Raw genomic sequence first — 24,018 nt, 5'->3', positions numbered from 1 at the left:
TAAAATATTTTAAGATAGCATACCTTACATTGAAAAGTAACTTTACAGAAACATTAAAAGGGTAAACTTGCCATCGTCCTACTGGACCACAGGGTTGCACTTTCATTAAAGAGAGACAACTGGTGGTAGTTTGACCTGAGGGTCATCAGTGGTTGAGAAGGACAGTCCTTCATAGTAACCTCAGCAATATCTTTAGCTATGTAAATAGCTAAGAAACTTGGAAAGATCTCCAGTAATAGACTGAAAGTGTCCCACGCAAGTCTCTATCTTAAATTTTCATCGGTTTTGAAAACTACTTAGGCCAAGAGGTATATCAAACTGTAATACTTTATTTAAATAAACATTAAATTACAATCTGCATGTGTTAGTTTACTTTAGAACACATAGTATTTAAGAGAAAATAATTAGCATTACCATTACGATAGCAAGTTCACAAATAGTACATAGAAACAAAGGAAATAAAAGCAGGAGTAGGCCATTCAACCCCTCTGTCATTCAATCTCCCTACCCTATTCCTGCCTTCACCCCATACCCTTTGACCCCATTAGTCCTAAAAACTCCTTGAAAACATTAAATAATTTGACCTCAACTGCTTGCCAGTTGAAGAAATTTCTCCTCATCTCAGACCTAAATGGCTGACTCTGTATCCTTGAGACTGTGATCACTGTTTCTGGACTCCCCAATCATTGGGAACATGCCACATTTACTCTGTCCAGTCTGTTGGAATTCTACAGATTTCTCTGAGATTTCCCCTCATTCTGCTAAACACTAGTGAATATTGTCCTGACCGATCCAATCTCCTCACAGATCCCCAGAATCAGTCTGATAAAACTTTGTTACACTCACTCCACAGCCAGGACATCCTTTCTCAGATAAAGAGACCAAACCTCACACAATACACTAGGCACGGTCTCAACAAAGCACCGCACAATTGCAGTAAAACATCTTTGCTACTGTCCTCAATGTATGTACACTGTCACTGTGATTAATGTCTCTTCTGGAGATTCTTTTCAAAATCTGCCCCTAGTCTGAAACATTAAAGGATAACTGTGATAATTCCTATTCAGTTAAAAACAAGATTGAGGATTACAATCACATTGACCACAACTTTCACCAAGAGGTGACCTTGCACTGTCCTATGGTTATCCTGCCTCAGTACAGGCAACGATTGAAACTTACCCATTAGACTTTGGCTTAAGATGTTATTTTTAACTTTGCACTATGATGGTGACTATTTAGAAAAAAAAAGCCAACTTGTGGGTTCCTGTTCATATGAATGATAGAAATATCCGATCAGTGATTGAAGAAACAGAGTTCTTACACCAGATAACACCATTCTTAAACCAACATCTTCAAATGCAATTTGACGTGAGCAACCACAAAATGACTAACATTTCCATATATATAGCTGTCTCTTTAAACAGACATAATTGCTGTGTATCAAGCCATAAACAGATATGTCAGATTGGAAATTGGTATTTATCGGTGTGTTATATCAGTTAGTCTGTATATCAGTTGTAGGAATGTTGTTTTTCCTTGTCTGCAACAGAACCCAGGAGTAAAGTTGTAAGATTGGGAATTGTGTTCATCTATCTGTTTTGTAAGGTAAAAGAAAATTACTATGCATTAACAACAGCAATTTGACATCATTTTACCTCCCAAGGCTCTTCACAGGGTTATAAAACCAAAACAATTCTGAGTCACATAAAGTATTAGGACAGATGACCAAAAGCCTGGTCAAAGGCTCAAGTTTTTAAGAACATTTTAAGAAAGAGAGAAATTGAGGGAAGGATGCTCAGCCATTAAGGCCTCAACAGATGAAGGCCACCAAACAGTACAGTGTTCAAAAGTCGTGTGTTTATGTGGCCAGAATTACAAGATATTTTGGTGGGTTGTAGACGATTGCAGAGGGATTGAGGGGGACAATAGATTTGAGATGAGAACTTTAATATTGAGATATTATTTAACTGAGAACAAGTGTAGTTCGCTCAGCATTGGAGTGAAGGTGAACATGATTTGATGTGAATTAGGACATGACAACAGATTTAGCTTACAGGGATTGGACAATGAAGCTTGGTCACAAATGTATTAAAATAGTCAAGCCTAGAAGCACACCTAATTTTTATTTTAAATATAATTTACAAATCTCCTTTTTATATTTAGGCTTATTTTGAAACTAATGGCATTACCAAACAATTCAGCTCTGGCAGATGACTCAAATTGTAAAGTGACATCAACTTTAAACAGTCAGTTAGATGTTGTAATGGAAGTTACAGCTGAGCTTTAATTCCCAGTGCAAAGATATTGTCATATTTACCATCCTGGTGAAGCATCTCTGACATTGCCATTGATAAGTAACAAAATGGTGATGTCCAAAATGTGAATGCACTTGAAAACTCAGACTGGTTAAAAATGAAATGCACTGAAATTGGTAAATTATGGAAAAATGGATTGGAATGTTTATTTTTCAGTGCTATTTGTTGCTCATGAATTCCAGAAGGAAGTTCCTGAGATGGAAATTCTTTGGAAATGTAATGTAAATTTAAAACTAAAAGTTATTTGTTCTTCCTGATATTTCCATGTTTATGGTGACAACACATTTCAATGCAATTTTTTTCACAATAAACTTGCTCCTTTTACATATTCTTTCATGATAATTCTTACTGGTGTTGGCAAAAGCACCAAATAAAGGTCACCTTGTATTGTCAAATGCTGTAGCTGTATCATTTAATGACAAATTGCTTTGTGATGCCTTTATACTGCCATAAAAAATAACTGGATCATCATGTATAGTTTCTTCTCTTCTACCTTCATTAAAAGACAGCTGATCACTATTCAGATAAATGCTGGGTCTTGAGGTCAGTGCATGTGGGTTAAGTGGCATATTATCGTCCTCCAGTATATCATTATTCAGGTTTTGTTTTTCCATCTTTCTGTGTCGTTTTTTCCGTTCCACTGAAAGGTCTAGAGATGCATAACACATCTGATTGTCAATCACCACCTATAAACAAACACAGCAGCCTATTAGAACATGAAGATTATTTCACATTCAAAATACATTTGAAAGGTGACTTTGCCCCAGTAGCCAAGCCTTCGACTTTACTCTCAAGTCAGGGCAGCAGTCCATTCAATATAAAAATAGAGTTTGTGTACAGAGAAAGTGTCACTGATTCTAGTGAAAACATGCAATATTGCCACTGACCAATGACAAGATTGAAATAAGAAAGAATTGATAGAAAGTACAATTGCAAGAAAATTGCTATTTTAATACTGAAGTATTAACAAGTTCCTCACAGATTGAATGTAGCTGCTTTAACTTTCGGGAGTTACCACACTCATGATTCCTGACTGAATTCATGACTTATTATAGTTCCTCTTTTTAAAGTACACTCCTGACAAGAGAAGTGTCTTTTTTTTCCCTCAGTCTACAATGGTGGGGAGCATCACTAGCTACCCTTCTGATTTTCTGCCCTGTCCAATGTGTTCAGGAACCACCTGCATGGGTTGACTTTGACAGTAAGTAGGTACTTAGCAAACAACCCACCATCTTCCAACATTTTTGTTTGATTTTATTTCTCCCTAAGAATTTTCAACAAGTAACTGCTGTTTTGTTCAAATGATCATACCTGAAACTTACTTTGCAAACACCCAGTAATTTCTTCCCACCCTAGCTTCACAACAGTCCAAAGGCTTCCAACCCTGCACCTAAGAGAAAAGTCTCATGGCATTTTAAATGCTGGAAAATCTGTGGAAGGTTGCTGAGATGATGTCTCTAGAAGTCCAGACAAGTTCAGCTCCTCAGGCTGGCAGAGCGTGCCTTTTAATTAAAAATAGGGGATTTTAGTATCAATGATGCTCAATGCCAGAGCAGCCAAGATGAGTGTCTTCTTTAAATGGCAATATGCTTATCCTGCTGGCTCCCAATCTCTTAGTGGTTGTGCCAGAGACAATACCAAACTCCAATTCATTAAGAGGGAAATCTGGGAAGACAGTACTTAAAGTAAATGGGCTTTTACGCAGTCTGCATTGGTGATTGGGGCAACTTTACATTAATGCCTGTGAGCTGTCAAGACCTCTAGGTCTGGACTTAATGGCACTAGTTTTGGGAAAAATCAAAATACCAAAGCAGCTCTAGTAATAAGATACATCAATGTTTGAAGCCATTTCTGAGATACTCTGTTAATCTAATTTAGGTTTAAATCTAGTTTTCACGTATAAATTTGACTTTGAGATAGCAATCTCATCTTCAATTTAGAATATTGACAGGTCAAGATTCAGCCAGAGACCGACAAACTTAAATTAAGAGTAGGTCCCTTGACCCCTTTGAGCCTATTATTCAATAAGATCACTGCTGTTTTGAGTGAAACCTTAAATCAAAACTCTCACCAAGCTCTGCCTGCTAACATTTTATACCCTTGCTTTTTAATGATCTATCTGTCTCTGCCTTTAAAGTATTCAAATATTTGGCTTCCATTCCCCTTTGAGAAAGATTTTCAAAAGCACTTGATCCTGTGTAAGAAAGATCTTCTCATTTCTATCTTAAAAGGGCAACTTCTCATTTTGAAACAGTGACCCCAGTTCTAAATTCTCCCACAACAGAAACCATCCCCTCCATTTCCAGCCTGTCAGAACATCTCAGGATCTTATGTTTCAATTGTATAACCTTTTGCTCTTCGAAACTCCAGCCTACATAAACTCGACCTGTCCAACTTTTTTTCATAATTCATATCCCCAACGCCTGTTCTAGATTACTAGCCTGGTAAATCTTCTCTGAACTGTTTTCAATGTATTTGCATCCTTTTATTAAATAAAAAAACAATACCGTACATAATTCTCTAGATATTGAGGAATATAGATAGAGTTGATGGTAGTTGTGTTTTCCCACAGTCGGGTGTTTAAAGACTAGGGAGCACATTTTAAGGTGAGGGCAGAGAGATTTAAAAAGACATGGGGGACACTTTTTTTACATGGAGGGTGGTTTGCATGTGGAATGAGCTTCTTGAGCTTCTTGGATGTGGGCACAATTACAATGTTTAAAAGACATTTGGATAAGTACATGAATAGGAAAGGTTTGGAGAGATATGGGCCAGAAGCAGGCACGTGGGACTAGTTTCATTTCAGAATATGTTCAGCATAGACTAGTTGGGCCGAAGATTCTGTTTCCATGCAGTATGACTCTATGAGGTTTCAGTAATGTGTAACCTTCCTACTTATGTATTCAATTTCCCATCCATTAAATGACAACATTCTATTAAGTTTTCTCCTTGCTCCTAGGGTAAGACAGTCATAGAGCACTTGCTGAACATGCAGACCAAACTTTTGCAATTTATGCACTAAGGTACAAAGACATCTAAGCACTGCACTGTCAGGGGTGCTGTTTGCTAGATGACACTCCATTTGCACTCTTGAATACTTATGGAACATCTAATAACATTATTTAATGAGAACAGGAGATCTATCCTGGTGTGTTGGTCAATATCTATACTTCAGCAAACACTAAAAACTATAATCAAGGAATGTATTTAATTTCTATTTTGCGTAACCATGTTTGAAAATTAACAGCCATTCAAAGTTTGTGCGAAGATTTGTAGCTCGGGTGCTCGTTGTTGTGGTTCTGTTCAAAATACCATGCAAGGACTGCACAAAACACTATATAGGACAAACAGGAAGACAGCTAACAATCCGCATACATGAACATCAACTAGCCACAAAACGACACGACCAGCTATCCTTAGTAGCCACACATGCAGACAACAAGCAACATGAATTCGACTGGGACAACACTACTATCATAAGGCAAGCCAGACAGAGAACAGCCAGGGAATTCCTAGAGGCATGGCATTCATCCACAAACTCCATCAACAAACACATCGACCTGGACCCAATATACCAACCACTACAGCGGACAGCTGAAACTGACAACCGGAAGCGGCAGGGACAGACCACTATAAACACCGGAGGAAACATCAAAGAAGCGCTTCGCAGGAGGCTCCCAAGCACTGATGATGTTGCCTAGCCAGGGGACGAAACGTTTGCAACAAAAACTTCCAGCTCGGCGAACAGAACCACAACAATTAACAGCCATGTTTCCTACATGAGAACAGCAACCATAGTTCATTAGATAGAAAATGTTTTGATATAATGAAAGGAACACTATCAATGTCAACTCCTTTGGGAAGTTGGGAAGCAAAGCCCTACTGACTGTTTCTTAGTGAAATGTAAGCTCCAACAGAGTGTCCTGCTGAGATGGACTCTGCATTTTGGACAAAGAAATAATAATGAATGTTTATAATTTTCTATTTACCTAAATAGTTTAGAAACATGTGCATATACTGGATGTTCAATAACACTAGAATACGAGATAAAAGGTAATTTGTAAAAGTAAAAAAGACAGGAAATGTGAACTGTTTTACAGAGTGAGTTGATATGATCTGGAATGCAAGGCCTCAAAGGGAGGAAGAAGCAAACTAAATGGTAACTTGCAAAGAAGACTGGATAATTGACTGAAGAGTAAAAAGATGCTGGAGTAGTCACAAAATCATTGTTTGCACATGTGAATTTTAATGGCCTGGATGCAGTATTAAATTATAAATAAAATTACTTTTTAAATCTGTAAGCAACTGCATTACAAATTTCTATTTTGTGTGAATCTAAGAGCACATTAGCATGCTTTCCTGCAAGAACATTTAAATTTTGTTATATATTAAAGAATTATGCAATAGTGACAAATGCATTAACATCAAATCAATATAACTTAAATGCAGTTATACCATAAACAGTTGTTTCCACTCCACAATATCAGGGTTTTTTGCACCTGAGTGATGTTATGTAGTAATTTCTTTCTAGAACTGCAATCCAGAATGTGAATGTGGCAAAGCCATTATTTTAAAGTTATGCTACACTATGACACATTTCAAAAATTACATGTAATACTTTTCAATCTGGTACAAGATTGTATAAATACCTTGGTTTCATCTCCAGATCTACTATTTGGCATCATGGCTTCGTAACAGCTCTCACCTTTAACGTTTAAAAACAAAAAAGTACATTATCATCTCATACTTTCTGATCATTTTCTGTAGCCAAAAATATTGTTTGTTTTTGTTATTAACATAAGGTCTTCTTTTCAATTTGTAATTTATAAGAATGCCACTGCTATTGTAGCTGCCAACTTGCACAGATTTGAATCATATGAGATCTTACCAGAACAGAGGATGGTATTGGAAAATATGCAGTTCCTTCACTTAACAAGATAATTAATAACTCTATTTAAATGCATTGTATCACACATAATTCCCAGAAATGACTCTTTTCCTCTGCTCAAGATTTGGTGTTCATTGTGGACACAAAATTTTGAAGAAAATATGAAGGCTCTGAAGTCTGTACAGAAGACGGTTAACTAGGATAGTTCAACGGGACAGAGATTACTGTAAGGTGGATAGACAAGAGCAGCAAATGCATCAATTTCAATGTATAAAAACATTATTGCAAGTTCTGTGCAATCAAATTGTGCATTTTTCAGAAAGTGCTTGTCTCAATGTAAGTGTGTAATTAAGAACATTTAGTTTCTCATGTTGCATAAGATGCAACATCATTTTACAATTAAGCACATTGGAATTTTGTTTATTGATTTTTACATATTAAGAGTTCACTTTACAGTTTCAAATTTCTTAATGCATGCAAATACTGGAAATTGTGGCTGTAACAGCTTTTCCATTTTTGAAGTATTTTAGGTGTTAGAGGTGATTTCCTCAAATTCCAGGAGCAGCAATTACTGTTTTATACAACATTTAAAAGGCATCTGGATGAGTATATAAATAGGAAGGGCTTTGCCCAAATGCTGGGAAATGGGACTAGATTAGGTTGAGATATCTGGTTGGTATGGATAGTTGGACAGAAGGATTTGTTTCTGTGCTGTACATCTCTATGATTCTATGACTCAATAACATTTATCTTCTCTATATTTCAATTATTTAACATCTTAACCTACGTACAAACCTATTCAAATTGTGCTGAGGTTTTTGGTATGTTTGTAATATTTATATGATAACATCACTCTCAGTAATTTCCAGGCTTTAATTATCTCAGATTTAATAAATCAGTCAAACATTTCAGATTGTGCGTTTAGAATAAGAAGCCTACCTGTGTAATCCTGGTTGAGATTGCCATAAATTGGATTTTCATCAACTTCCTGAATCACAGGACTAGAAAAAAAAGACAATTACTTTAAAGAAGGAACTAAGCCACTAATACAATGTTTTCCTTTTACTCTCCTTTTATTGGAATTATTTTAATTGATTGCCTTAGATTCATCTCTAAATTGATAAAATATGGAATATTTAATTTTAAATTCTATCATCTGATTTTAATATCGGGTCTTTTGATAGAATGAAATATTTTTAAAGAAATAAATAGTGATCACATAAACATTATTTATGATTATTATTGAATTCAAGTTTCAGCATCTGCCATACTGGGAATTGAAACCGGGTCCCCAGAATATTAGAATGGGATTTTGGATTACTTGGCCAGTGACATTGTCATTGTATCACCAGCTCTCCTTATATTGATTGACTGATACCTGTATGATAAATTGCACATATTGGACATGAAAGGTATCATCTGCAATATCAATATTGGAAACAAGGAACTTGGATACAGAAATACATAAATGAGCTTGTATTTCAAGAAACTGCTATTGGAACAGCAAGGAAGTTGAATTTGTAATTGCAGAAATTTCACATTCTCTGCTTTATTAAGGACAAAGTATTTACCAACACAAATTGGAATTGAACATCCAGACGCCAGAAATTAAGAGATCTGCAATAGTTGACAGCAAGTAAACAACTGTGGTCTCAAGTTAAAACCTTTACAGCTTAAGGTCTTCCTAAGGACTTTAACCTGGATTTTTTTTTATTTTGTACCAGACCCTCCTTTTTTTAACTTTAAACCTCTGTGTATGTATGCTTGCCATTGTCTTAGGTTTAGCAAGTAATAAAATTACTTTTTCTTTTACTCAAAGAAACCTCTTACTGATACAACAGAAATTGGATAACTACATTTTTATCATGATGTGGCGGTGCCAGTGTTGGACTGAGGTGGACAAGGTGAGAAATCACATGACATCAAGTTATAGTCCAACAGGTTTATTTGAAATCACAAGCTTTCAGAGCATAGCCCCTTCGTCAGGTGAAGTGAGAGAAAAGCACACAGAACACAGAATTTACGGGCAGACAGATCAAGGGCAGAGAGATCAAAAGATCATACAAATGGTGTGAGTGAAGTGTTTAACAATAAATCCCTGCAGGTGACCCCAGGTCTCAGACAAAGTGATCTCTCTGCCCTTGATCTTTCTGCCCATTAATTCTGTGTTCTGTGTGCTTGTCTCTCACTTCACCTGACGAAGGGGCTATGGTCCAACTGCTTGTGATTACAAATAAACCTGTTGGACCATAACCTGGTGTTGAATTACATTTTTATTAGATAGAGGTATGGCATCATGCTATAATTAATATAAATTTCTGTTGTGACCAACCGAAGAGAGTGAAAAGAGAGGAAGTGATTCATCTTTTCCTGGTTGTCAAAATATATAAGGGTATGCTGAATGTATTTGTTGACTTGTAAATCTCATTGGTTAATGCACTGAGTAACTCCTCTGCAGTTCAATGTGAATGTGACTGACCTTGTGCATTATCGCTCTTCATTCTTCATTTTCTTTGTATCTAAAAATCTATAGTCTCTTTCTTGAATTCATTTATGTGATATCTATTAAACAACAATATAGTAACTATTTCAGGCAGGTTTAATTCAGCCCACCCTTTTGCCTAAGGTATTGCTTTTGAATAACCCTGAATTCTATTTGTGAACAAGAACCTAACTACTGTAGTACCTTTTAGATATTGAAAAGACTAGCTTCTTATTTTTCTTTATTTTTGATTGAAGACCGAAAAGGGTAATATTTTAAATGTTTTATGGGTGAAATGTTTTAAAAGTGTTGAAAGATTGGTGCACTTTTTTAAACACAAGTTACCTGGCATTCACGATAAATGTTTTCATACTGGCATTTGTTTAAACAGTGGGGGAAGTCTAGTTTCAGATAAACTTGAGCTAAACTTGCTATGTGGAACTGGAAATCTGGCTGGCAACATGCAGCTGATTGGTCTGTGATAAGGTGACCAGCAATTGATGACGAAGGTTTTCTGCCTGCTAACAAGTAGCTGAACCGCTTATAGTCTGAATGTTTGGGGAGAAGCCATTGGATTTCCAAAAGGGAAGCTGACCCTTTTTTCCAAAGCAAAAACCACCCTATGCTGAAGAAAACCTGTATACTTTCCCTCATGAGTTACTGTAGGCCGTAGTTTTTAATCAATAAGTCAGAGAACTTATATGTGAATCAGTTTTTCTCTGTCTTCTTTTCCTGTCTGTGTTTGTCTATATATACATGTGTCTGGACGGAATTTATAATCTATTTACTTATAATTAGTAGCAATTCTTGTAAATTTCTGTAATAATAATGCATTGACTCCATCCAATATCTGAAGCATTTGAAATAAATTTTAGCTGCAATATTGTAATTCATTGCTAGCTGAGAATCTAATAATAAAATCTTATGTAATGTGTTCAATCCTTGGATACTGACTAATTTCTATTAATAAGTGAGCTTATGTAAACTTTTTCTAAAAGGTGAATACATTTTGTGGTCTTATCAATTTGTTTGTAATAGCTATTATTGATTCAAAAGTGCTTCAACACTAACGTGTTGAAGCACATTTGAAGCTCAGAGTTAGAACAAACAGAGTTGTTGTCTCTGGTTTATTACCAGTGCCACGTGATAGAGAGTCGAGGAATAGGGAGAGAGAACAGTTAAATGCGTGGCTACAGGGATGGTGCAGGAGGGAGGGATTCCGGTATCTGGATAACTGGGGTTCTTTCTGGGGAAGGTGGGACCTCTATAAACAGGATGGTCTACACCTGGACCTGAGGGGCACCAGTATCCTTGGGGGGAGGTTTGCTAGTGGTCTTGGGGAGGGGTTTAAACTAACTCTGCAGGGGCATGGGAACCTAGACTGTAGCTTTAGGGTGCAGGACCTGGAGTGTAGGGAGGTTAGGAACATGGCATCAATCTCAAAGGAGGGTGCCTGTAAACAGGAAAGTGGCTTGAAGTGTGTATACTTCAATGCAAGAAGTATACGAAATAAGGTAGGTGAACTTGCAGTGTGGGTTGGTACCTGGGATTTCAATGTTGTGGCTATTACGGAGACATGGGTAGAACAGGGACAGGGTTGGCTGTTGCAGATTCCAGGGTTTGAATGTTTTAGTAGGGTCAGAGGTGGGGGTAAAAGAGGGGGAGGTGTGGCATTGCTTGTCAAAAATAGTATTACAGCGGTGGAAAGGATGATGGATGAAGACTCGCCATCTGAGGTAGTTTGGGCTGAGGTTAGGAATAGGAAAGGTGAGGTCACCCTGTTAGGAGTTTTCTACAGGCCTCCTAATAGTCCTAGAGATGTAGAAGAAAGGATTGTGAGGATGATTCAGGAGAAGAGTGAAAGTAATAGGGTGGTTGTTATGGGGGACTTTAACTTTCCAGATATTGACTGGGAAAGCTATAGCTCGAGTTCGTTAGATAGGTCGGTGTTTGTCCAATGTGTGCAGGAGGGTTTGCTGACACAATATGTAGACAGGCCAACAAGAGGTGAGGTCATACTGGATTTGGTTCTGGGTAACGAACCAGGCCAGGTGTTAGAATTTGAGGTAGGTGAGCACTTTGGGGACTGTGACCACAATTCGGTGACTTTTACTCTAGTGATGGAGAGGGATAAGTGTGCACTGCAGGGCAAGAGTTATAGCTGGGGGCAGGGAAATTATGATGTGGTGAGGCACGACCTAGGATGCGTGGCTTGGAAAAGTAGGCTTCAAGGCATGGGCACAATTGATATGTGGAGCTTGTTCAAGGAGCAACTATTGAGTGTCCTTGATAAGGATGTACCTGTCAGGCAGGGAGGAAAGGGTCGTGTGAGGGAGCCGTGGTTTAATAAGGAATTGGAATCCCTTGTTAAATGGAAGAGGGCTGCCTATGTAAAGATGAGGTGTGAAGGTTCAATTGGGGCGATTGAGAGTTATAAGGTAGCCAGGAAGGATCTGAAGAGAGAGCTAAGAGCAGCAAGGAGGGGACATGAAAAGTCCTTAGTTGGTAGGATTAGGGAAAACCTTAAGGCTTCCTAGAGGTATGTCAGGAATAAAAGAATGACTAGGGTAGGAATAGGTCCAGTCAAGGATAGTAGTGGGAAGTTGCGTGTGGAGGCTGAAGAGATTGGGGAGACACTGAATGAATACTTTTCGTCAGTATTCACTCAGGAACAGAACATTGTTGCCGATGTGAATATTGAGTCACAATTAATTAGAATGGACGGCTTTGAGGTATGTAGGGAAGAGGTGTTGGAAATTCTGGAAAGGGTGAAAATAGATAAGTCCCCTGGGCCTAATGGCATTTATCCTAGGATTTTCTGGGAAGCAAGGGAGGAGATTGCAGAGCCATTGGCCTTGATTTTTATGTCCTCGTTGTCTACAGGAATAGTGCCGGTAGACTGGAGGATAGCAAATGTGGTTCCCTTGTTCAAGAAGGGGAGTAGGGATAACCCTAGTAACTATAGGCCGGTGAGTCTCACTTCTGTTGTGGGCAAAGTCTTAGAGAGAATTGTAAGGGATAGGATTTATGAACATCTGGATAGGAATAATGTGGTCAAGGATAGTCAGCATGGTTTTGTGAAGGGCAGGTCGTGCCTCACAAACCTTATTGAATTCTTTGAGAAGGTGACTAAGGAGGTGGACGAGGGTAAAGCGGTAGATGTGCTGTATATGGATTTTAGTAAGGCGTTTGATAGGTCCCCCATGGTAGGCTACTGCAAAAAATACGGAGGTATGGCATTGAGGTTGAGTTGGAGATTTGGATTAGGAATTGGCTGGCTGGAAGAAGCTGAAAATGTGTTGCTGGAAAAGCGCAGCAGGTCAGGCAGCATCCAGGGAATAGGAGAATCGACGTTTCGGGCATAAGCCCTTCTTCAGGAATGAGGAAAGTGTGTCCAGCAGGCTAAGATAAAAGGTAGGGAGGAGGGACTTGGGGGAGGGGCATTGGAAATGCGCTAGGTGGAAAGAGGTCAAGGTGAGGGTGATAGGTCAGACTGGGGTGGGGGCGGAGAGGTCAGGAAGAAGATTGCAGGTTAGGAAGGCGGTGCTGAGTTCGATGGATTTGACTGAGACAAGGTGGGGGGAGGGTAAATGAGGAAACTGGTGAAATCCGAGTTCATCCCTTGTGGTTGGAGGGTTCCTAGGCGGAAGATGAGGCGCTCTTCCTCCAACCGTCGTGTTGTTGTGGTCTGGCGATGGAGGAGTCCAAAGACCTGCATATCCTTGGTGGAGTGGGAGGGGGAGTTGAAGCGTTGAGCCACAGGGTGGTTGGGTTGGTTGGCTGGAAGAAGACAGAGGGTAGTAGTTGATGGTAAAGGTTCATCTTGGAGTGCAGTTACTAGCGGTGTTCCGCAAGGATCTGTTTTGGGACCATTGCTGTTTGTCATTTTTATAAATGACCTGGAGGAGGGGCTAGAAGGTTGGGTGAGCAAGTTTGCAGATGATACGAAAGTCGGTGGCGTTGTTGACAGTGAGGAAGGATGTGTCAGGTTACAGCGTGATAGAGATAAGTTGCAGAGCTGGGCAGAAAGGTGGCAAATGGAGTTCAATGTAGGTAAGTGTGAGGTGATTCACATTGGTAAGAGTAACAAAAAGACGGGGAACTGGGCTAATGGGCATACTTGGTCGTGTGGATGAGCAGAGGGATTTTGGTGTCCATGTACACAGATCTCTGCAAGTTGCCACCCAGGTAAATAGTGCGGTGAAGAAGGCATATGGCGTACTGGCTTTTATTGGTAGAGGAATTGAGTTCCGGAGTCCTGAGGTCATGTTGCAGTTGTATAAGACTCTGGTGCGGCTGCATCTGGAGTATTGTGTGCAGTTTTGGTCGCCATACTATAGGAAGGATGTGGAGGCACTGGAATGGGTGCAGAGGAGGTTTACCAGGATGTTGCCTGGTATGGTAGGAAGATCGTATGAGGAAAGGCTGAGGCACTTGGGGCTGTTTTCATTGGAGAAAAGAAGGTTTAGGGGTGACTTGATAGAGGTGTACAAGATGATTAGGGGTTTAGATAGAGTTGACCATGAGAACCTTTTTCCACGTATGGAGTCAGCTATTACGAGTCAGCATAGCTTTAAATTAAGGGGTGGTAGGTATAGGACAGATGTTAGGGGTAGATTCTTTACTCAGCGAGTCGTGAGTTCATGGAATGCCCTGCCAGTAGCAGTGGTGGATTCTCCCTCTTTATGGGCATTTAAACGGGCATTGGATAGGCATATGGAGGAGAGTGGGCTAGTGTAGGTTAGGTGGGCTTGGATCGGCGCAACATCGAGGGCCAAAGGGCCTGTACTGCGCTGTTTTTTTTTATGTTCTATGTTCTATGTTTTGAAAACTTTTTTAACTGGACTTAAGTATAATTAAAAACACTAAAAAAATGAAGTTTCTTCATTTACTTTACAAAAACCCGAATTATTGATGTGTGAGACACAATGCTTTTTGTGAGATAATTATTATAGAAATTGTGCAGATTACTAGTTTATTCAAGCCAAATTTCAGAATCTAGTCAAACCATTTCCTGTCCAAATACATATTTTTACTGTTCATTCGGTGATTTCCTCGGCATGCAACCTACCACTTCTAACAACTGAATTAGTAATATTCTCTATCTTTCCTTTATAGGACTGGATCCACTTGAACAATTATCTTGTAAAATTATTTAACTTCTATTACAGGAAACTTTGCCTGCTGATTTTGGGACATGGATAATAGAAGATTCTTTCTAAACAGCTTTGCTTTAAGTGATCAATTGTGTTTAATAATTTACTAAGAATGTGAGGCAATGGAATAAAGCCTTTCAATTATCTAATTGTCTCACTATATCCAAATTGGCCTCATGAATCTGGATTCCTGAAGCATATTAGATAAGGCATTATCAACAAATCATACAAGTTGGATTATACTGATCACATTTGCACCGTTATGTTCTGGGTTCCTCCACAACACCACATGCACTGTGTCCTGTGACAGCTACATAATGGTGCATACAGGACGGTCTTCCAAAATTCAGAGAAACCCTGGCTAGTATGATTTAGGTGGTAAAAATGGCACAGTTCAGGGACTGTATCCATGGTGATAGGTTCCCTATACAAATCTGAGTCCTTAGGGTCAAACAAGATTCAAATGATTATTCCTTTAAAAAATGTACTTTTATAGTAAAAAAAGATTCAGCTGTTGCTCCAGATGAATTGGAACTTTAATTGATATTTCCATACCTCTGCAATTGTTCAACACTTCGGAAGATTGGTCTGGGAGCTGTAAATGAGAGAAAGTTTGATTCATTCTTAAAAGTCAAGCAACTATAATTTCAAAAGTATAAATTACTGAAACAGTTTAGAGTGATTTTTGAAATTGAATCATTTTCAACCTATACTGATCTTTTAATGGCTCAATATCATTTTACAAACTAGCTAAATGATACTTCAAAGAACGTGATGCTAGGAAAGTTAGAAGTAAACATGTTGATGTGCATACTATCAGTTCATTTGGCAAACAATCTCCTTTCATTAACTGTCCTACGGTTGTTCGTTTGGAAGTCATACACTTATCATTACGGATTATGAAGTGGTCAGCGGGAGACAATATTGTTTCCTTTCTTCCAGAGATTGACCTTGACACTTTGAACTGCGAAGCTACATTTTTGAAGTTGCATGCCCCCAAATTTCCACCCTTCTGAGGCCATGTTACAACAACCCAGCACTTTTATAAATCTGTCTACATTTCCTGTAGTGCTGCTCCCCATACACATAGGAAACGAATGTAGCAGTGATGTTGTGATGTACTGGGAACCCAGCTTTGCACACAAAAAAACAACAAAAAATTATAGTGGTGATCTAAAAGAACTTGATACAATGAGACATGTTCACTTGTGTATTATCTGCTATTCATTTGTTACTTTAAATTGATAACATAGCATTTATAATTTATTATCTGCTTTAAACAGCATTGAAATATCACATTCTGATTCATAGAGTTTCCTATCGTCGGAACATGAAAACTAGCTTTCAGTAATAGTCAAATCCTAAACTCACGTTAAAGTTTCTAAAAAAAGTTAATATTCTGACTAAAGGATGAATTGTTTTTCATACAAAGAATGGGAATTTCAAGGAAAACTACTCAACCCTAGCATATTTAAAAGGTAAATGTTTGTTCTTCATTGCCACAAACTGTCCGTAGAAATCACCAGAGACTAATAACAGGTTTAAAGAATAATCTGAACTATATGCACTTCCACTTTTCCTTAGCATAACCTGTTCTAGATTCTTCCATCATTTTATTTCTCCTTGTGCCTGTCATTTTACATTAATTGCATTTGTTGTAGATACATAGCAACACAGAAAAATCTGTACAGGAGTAGACCATCCAGTCCTTTGTGCCCGCTCCACCTGACCATACAACTTAGTGATCTGTTCCAGCTCTCACCCTGCATTCTTTGATACTTTTTAGCCCTAAGAAATATATCTTTCTCCTTCTTGAAAACATTCAATGTTTTGGCCACAACCACTTTCTGTGGCTGAGAATTTCACAGGCTCATCACTTCTGGGTGAAGAAATTTCTCCTCAGCTCAATCTGAAATAGCCTACCTCATACCCTTATATTGTGACCCATGGTTCTGGAATCCCCATTTATCTGGAACATCCTTCCTGCATTCACCTCTGTCTAGTCCTGTTTGAATTTTATAGGTTTCTATGAGTTTCCCTCTAATTCTTCTAAATTTCAGTGAACATAGCCCTAACTGATCCTGTTTCTCTTCACTGTCAGTCCTGTTATCCTTTTCTTCTACAATATTTGCCCCCACCCAACCTTTCCTCTTTCAGTCAGGAAATACAGTGCAAGGCTGGGCTTTGCTAAACATTAGCAAATACTCGGCCTCATTTCCAGCAGTAATAATGTGTCAAATAAAAACGAAAGAACTGCGGATGTTGTAAATCAGAAACCAAAACAGAAATTGTTGGAAGAGCTCAGCAGGTCTGGCAGCATCTGTGGAGAGAAATCAGAGTTAACATCCGCTGATCTTTCCTCAGAACTTCAGTAACAATGTGTCCTCGGTTGGTGTCTGTCAATGTGTTTAACAAGTCAGTGAAAAAGATGCTGGTAGTCTATCGAGAGCTTTAATGCTGAAAACAGTTCCTTATGAAACTAAGATGCACGTTTGCAAGCTTGGGCACTGAACAATGGAAAGGGTGCTCACCTTTTTGTCGGTTGGCTGTGCAGTAGATAACATTCACCACAACCGAAGTTATCAGAGCTAAAGCGGTAATCCCCAACAATCCCCATATTCCAATATGACAATCAGCAAATGCATCTGTAAAAATAAAAGATCAGTTACTATTGCACATTGCCAACAGCGGATACAAAATATCCAGACCAGTTGTGCGAGGTTTCCATCAAATTGATTCCACAATTGGAAGATTTTGTTTTGTCTGCCCGAAAGGAGGGCACATGCATTTTGTTGTAGTGATCTGGGCTTTAATGTGTGTCTGATCAGTCAGTGATGCTCTGAGTGTGAAGATTCAAGCAATATATCAGGCAATAGAAATGTTAGAAGGAAGGGGAAGCAAACAGGCATTATAAGCTCTATTCATTCCATGTCAAATGTGCTGTCTATCAAATACACAGTACACATTGCCAGCTTCATCCGAGAAATAAAACATTTCTAACTGGGTTCTTACAGCCAATATAGCAATTGTCCCATTAGGTGTCAGAAGCCTACACCTTCGTGTGCTGATTATAATTACACTGTCCTTCAAGTGCAAGAAACGTTAACGTTCATCTCCCTAACTGGGGTACTGGTGCTGATAAGGAGTTGACCTTTGATCACTATATTCATAGTTTCCCAAGTACAACAGTAATTTTAAGCGATGGGAAATGTCAATTATTCAAAATATTTTATGCTATCTCACAAATTACACAAATCATCAGATTATTTTGGTGCACGAAAGGAAGACGTTGCTCGGCATAAACAAACTGGAAAACGGCCCCATAGTCACTGGGTAACAATTGTCCTAAACAGTGCTCGATCGCCCATCAATGCGGTTCGTTACTCCAATGTAACTGTGCAAACTTCACGAGCTATTAAATAGCGTGCCTGAATCGTCATATATATTACAAAATAAACAAAACAAAATTTAAAGCCTATTTTGTTCACTTTTCTGCAAGCCGCTTTTACAAAGATGAGGATCATAACGTACCCATGGTATTTCCAGTCCTGTAACACCGCCAACTCTCGGAAATGCAGACACATTCATCTGAAGCTCCCCAGCGTTGGTTGGTATGTTTCCTTCAGTCTGTACACACTGTCAGATCGTCTCGTATACACAGACCGACAGGAAATCGCTGACTTTGTTGCGACGTTACATTTCATTACAGATGAGCTCTTGAGCACCAATTTCTTTCACACATTTCCGTATTAATCTTGATTAAAAATAAAAATAAATTGATAACAAATAAAACACAGGAGCGCAAAAATAGTGCCTGACCACACTCGTCGGCTGCATCAATGAGGCCTTCTTTCGCATTGACCTTTCTTCCCAACATTGTTCATGAACATTTAGAATAATGAATTAGACATAGATTTTACAAATGATTGTGACTTCATCACTGTAAATACTAAACAAACTAGAGCCAATGCATTTCAGTACCTTTCCCCTTCAGGATCCCAAACCTGCAGCTTGTTACCTGGTATCTTCAGTATAACAAAGCTGCAACACAGATCATGTAAATTTCTTTTTTAAAAATGGTTTTCTGATTTAAGCTTCAAATTTATTTTAGACAATTATTATGGAATGATCCACAATGAGTTAGGTCTGACCCATCAGATCCTAGCTGGATTTATATTTGAGGGTGTGTATATAGTGGAAACATCTGCTCCTATGCTATCAAACACCCATCCCCAGAGGATGTCCATCGGGTCCTCTTTAACCTTTTTTATCCAGGGAATAAAGTCCTGACCTGTTCTTTACCAATAGTTATAGCCTCTCAGTTTTGCAATCATTCTTAAATCTATTCTCTACCTCCCAATTGCTCCATATCATTTTGATAATGTCAAGATGAGAAATGTTGACATATTCTCCCACACACAATGATACCAAGTTCTTATAATCAATCCATCGTAACATCTCTGTGCTTCACACTGTAGAAGCCAACTGCAGTGTTCAGTTTAAATGACCTTACTCGCTGACATTGCTACTATTATTTGTTCATTTTCAGCAAATGTGTATCCCTAAATCAATAAAATCTCAATCTTGTCCTTTAAGGTATGGTGGATATTCAGAATAGATTAGGAACACATCTGCAAGAAACACATCCATGAACAGTGTGATGCTCAGAAAGATATCCTTCTGGTTGTAGCCCACCAAACTAATATACAGAAAACATGGCTTTGGATAATAAAGTGCAGATCAGTACACCACGTTTACAACGGAAAATAAACTGTGGGCCAACTGACCTCAATTGAACAAACAAAACAACTCATTGCTTCGTTCGGAAGAATTACTTGCCATTAGCTTATGTTTGATCCTGAAGGTATTTTCCCGGTAGTTTTTGAATCAATGCTCATAATAAAGAATACATAAAGTCAAATGAAATCTGGATTTTAAACCAATGTGGAAAAAACATCTCTTTATAAATACATTTTTATATAAAATATAATCTTTAATGAAAAGTGATGCCAATCTATATTTGCTAGAATGTATGTGAATGCAGACAGATCATGCATACAAGTACAGAACTTTACACCCTCCACACATGGTCTCTGTCATTATATCTGCAAACAGCATGTACTCTTCTGTATCCACACAGACATACAGTGACTGTGTGTATATGGGTTTGTATATCCATTCACACATAAAGCACAGATCTATTTGATTTATATTACCAAATGCCTTTCTGTGGATCGCCATCTCTGTGTGGTGGAGAGGCTTTAGTATTCCATTGATTCAGAAAGTAATGCCACCAGGAGTTCTCAACTTCTGGCAGGATCACCCGTAATGGTAAGGGAGGAACGAGACAAAGAACAATCCAAAACGAGGTCTCAATAGTGATCCAGGAGGAAGATATTTGTGTGATATTAACAGCTGTGATGCTGGATGAAAGCAGCAGTAGAAAGGAGCTCCCTGGTTGTCAAGGTTTCCTTCCCACTGGAATTAGATGTACTTTGTGTGATGTGCATCAACAACTCCACAATAAAAGATGTTCTACACAAAGTGTCTACCAAGAAGAATTCAACCCCTGCCCTCTCAACACACAACATAAGTCCTGTAGTGATCAGTGAAAGGGACTGCTCGCGGACAGTGAAGTTTGACTCAGTCGTTTCACACTCGGAATAGGAACAGGAGAGCATATCAGCAGCTTTCTTCACAACTGAGCAACCCTCTCCAAAATCCACTCTTGAGGATGGGGAAGAGGCTAAAAAATAGACTGTTCCATCACCAACCTGGCTGGAAAACCACATCCAATCTCGGAACCTGGAATATACAAACGCTCATGGACAACGAGTTAAACAATTACTCAGAAGGAAAAATTGCTCTTGTTGTCTGTGACCTCAGGCACTTCAATATTGATATTGCTGCCCTGCAGGAGACTCAAAGAGCAGGCAAAGGGCAGCTGAGGGAAGAAGGAGGTGGTTACATATTCTTGTGGAGACAAAAACGTGAGGATCAACCCTGACGCAAGGACTCGGATTCACTATCAAGAACAAACAGGTCAACTGACAGTTGGAGATCCCTGTCGGCATCGACAATCGTCTCATGACTCTCCGTCTACAATTCGCTGCAAGTCAGTAGGTAACAGATGTGAGTGACTATGCTCCAACCTTTGATGTCACAGATGAATCCAAGGAAGGCTTCTACTCTGCCTTGGACACCATACTCACCAACATCTTCAAACAAGATAAAATTAATATCCTTGGGGACTTCAGCACCAGGGTTGAAAAGACTGTCCAACTCTCAGGAACCATCAGAAAGGAAGAAGTTGGGAATTGCAGCTGTTCACCAAATGTGCAGATCTGTCTTCACCAAAACATTGTTCATCCAAAAATTCAAGTTCAAGATTTCTTAGTGGCTGACAAATCAAAGCATTGGCAGATTATTGACTACATCATCTTTCTATCCAGAGACCAAAAGGATGGCCTCATGACCAAAGTGAGGACCAATGCAGATAATAGCTGCACAATCCACTGGCTCATCCACTCCTCAATACCCATCAAGAGCCAGATGAAGATGAAGAAACAGTTCAGAAACAGCTGAACCTCTCTAACCTTAAACCTATACCCCCTAGTATTTGATATTTTCATTTGGGGAAAAGAGTCCAACTATCCTCCCTGTTATGCGTCTCATAATTTTATTTACTTCTATCAGACCACACATCAGCTCCTGATACTGTAGTGAAAACAATCAAAGCTTGTCCATCTTCTCCTTATAGCTAATACACCAAGGCAATGAATTAGTAACAGTATAACTTTAAAGATGGTGTAGAATTTACAATAAGATGTAAACTGCTCTCGGAAAACCCATTTGGCTGCAGATAGGTTATGAATATAGTGTAGAACAGTTATTAAAAAGTCAAAACCTTTCAGCCTTTCATTCATGTTATTACATAAGTAACCATACAGCCACACTAACTCTTCGTGGATGTCCTCATGCAAAGCAGTGTTTTCATAAATACACTACTTCTTATCCTGTTGTGAGACCCTGCATTACCAGAAGTGCTGAAGGAAGCAATTTCAAAGTAAGAATTAACACACAAACATCATATTTAGAAGGCATCCATATTTTATAACTGACTCCAACATACTGCCTGGCTAACCTGAGATTAGTCAAGAAATGCAATAATTAACAGATATCATCAACGACTTATTAAAGAGTTAAGAATGAAGCACTTGTTAACAAAACACAAAACCTCAAAGGTCTGCAGTAATGCACCTTCACATAAGCTGCTAAAATAACGAGCTGGTTTCATGCTCAGCTTGTTTATGCTGACAGTGTGCTTTTTATTAATTCAGTTGGACTGCATGTAACCATTATGACTAATGAAATATAGCCAACAATGTAGCACTTAATTAAATGAAGTTTGCAATACTTTGATGTGAACATTGCATTGTCATGTACTATTTGGAAAAAGAAAGCATTATAAGTCTTTCTTGCAGGTGCAAACTGATTTTCAATAGCTTTCCGACAGGCTGCAGTAAATATGTTATGCCCTCAATATTTAAAAAAAACTATTGTAGAAACGTGGCAAAGAGAGGAAGGAAGAAAATTCTGTAGATAGTTAGCGACTGATATAGCAGTGGTTAACGTCCATAATGTGGTTGTATGTTTGAGTGGGATGCTTTGTTATTTCTGTCGCTGACAAATTCTTAGATCTCCAGTAGAATATTTACCTCCACTAGAAAATGTCAGCTAACATTGAGGGCTTCTGGTCTTGACAGGGCCGAAGGATCTTCCACTAGCACTGGCAAACATGCAGGAAGGTAACCAATTATCAGCAGCATAAAAGGGAGGAGAAAAACTTTACAAATTTGGACAGAAATGTAAGTTTTTGAAATATGGTTATATATAATGGACAAGAACTTGTGATAGGTCATCATACTAATGATTAGGATATGTCAGTCCATCTTTATTTCTGTTTCTTTTTTTAATTGAGTTTTACCATGTTTTAACAACTATTTAAAGAATAATAGCAAAATGATTCTGAAACTACTCTGGTATATCAATCCAAATGTTCAATTGAAACATCATTCTTTTAAGAAAGGAAAATGCAACTCAAACTTTTCCTTACTCCCCTGCAGCACAGAAACACAGAGTATAACATATGTATTGTCAGAAGATAAAATTCCCATTAGACCTAACAAGCTTGTCCATTTTTACAATTCAACTCTTATTCTTACTCAATTCCTCATGTCCTTTATTTTCCAAAAAAGACTTCTTGTTGCCTTTTGAACAATAGTGTAATGATGCTCACTTTAGATTCTACACTATGGACTTATCCTATAACTTTGGGCAGGGTTTATGCTGTGGGTTTCTGAACTACACTGCTGGGCTCAAAAGGGAACTAGAGGACCATATGATGTGGGTACCATTCGTTCAACATTATTTTCCTCCGAGTAACTAGTTAATGACCAGCAGGCTCATTGTTTAATTAGACAAGTGATCAATTAATTAGTGGCTATTAATGAGCTGAGTTGACTGGCTGCTATGTGTAGGCAGAATTCCTTGCTTTCCTACTCTCTAAACCTTTAATGCATTCCACATAATGAACACTCTCAGTACTGGAATCATTCACCATATTGGGAAGTTTACCATAACTAATTCTAAGAGGGGTGTGATGAGTTGCTGCAGTATACCTTACATTGTACATATTGCTGTCACTGTGCATTGTTGATGGAAAAAGTGAGTGAACAGGGTGCCAGAAAAGTGGACTGTTGTGTGGTCGATGGTGTCAAGCTTCTTAAATGTGGTTAGAACGTGCATTCATTTAAGTGGAAATATTTCCTTATTTATGCCTAATAGGCAGGCTTTGGGAAGTCAGAAAGTGAGCTACATGCTGCAGAATTCCCAGCCTCTGACCTGTTTTTATAGCTACTGTAATTATAAGGCTGGTCCAGTTCATTTTCTAGTTAATAGAAATCCCCAGGATGTTGACAACAGGGGGTTTCAGTGATGATAATGTTATTGAATCTCAAGGAAAGAATGTTATAGTCTTTTGTGTTGAGGAGAGTCATTGCCTGCAATTTTTTGCATGAATTTTACTGCCACATCTAGGCCTAAAGGTTGCCTACATCTTGCTGTAAATGAACATGGGTTGCTGTTCAGGTACTGTTCCTCCATGTACTGCAGGAG

At 38.5% G+C, this 24,018-nt stretch overlaps 1 protein-coding gene across 2 annotated transcripts in view; it reads right to left on the bottom strand.

Annotated features, from left to right (window-relative positions):
* Positions 1 to 309: 309 nt before the first annotated feature.
* Positions 310 to 24,018, bottom strand: part of LOC148148526 (T-cell receptor-associated transmembrane adapter 1) — a 35,820-nt gene continuing 12,111 nt past the window's right edge. For both annotated transcript variants that reach the window (XM_087992707.1, XM_087992708.1), the window contains exons 2-7: positions 18,373 to 18,595; positions 17,373 to 17,486; positions 15,397 to 15,436; positions 8,143 to 8,204; positions 6,965 to 7,020; positions 310 to 3,001 (exon numbers count right to left, since the gene is read on the bottom strand). In XM_087992707.1, the coding sequence (XP_087848833.1) occupies positions 2,693 to 3,001; positions 6,965 to 7,020; positions 8,143 to 8,204; positions 15,397 to 15,436; positions 17,373 to 17,486; positions 18,373 to 18,376 (585 nt within the window). In that variant the 5' untranslated portion in view covers positions 18,377 to 18,595 and the 3' untranslated portion in view covers positions 310 to 2,692. The remainder of the gene's footprint in view (positions 3,002 to 6,964; positions 7,021 to 8,142; positions 8,205 to 15,396; positions 15,437 to 17,372; positions 17,487 to 18,372; positions 18,596 to 24,018) is intronic.

Source organism: Chiloscyllium plagiosum, unplaced genomic scaffold (assembly GCF_037043375.1).
Source record: "Chiloscyllium plagiosum isolate Xiang-an unplaced genomic scaffold, Cpla_swu_hap1 HiC_scaffold_12, whole genome shotgun sequence".
Classification (NCBI taxonomy): domain Eukaryota; kingdom Metazoa; phylum Chordata; class Chondrichthyes; order Orectolobiformes; family Hemiscylliidae; genus Chiloscyllium; species Chiloscyllium plagiosum.
Note: the sequence above shows the minus strand (reverse complement) of the source record. Positions and strands in the feature narration are given on the sequence as shown.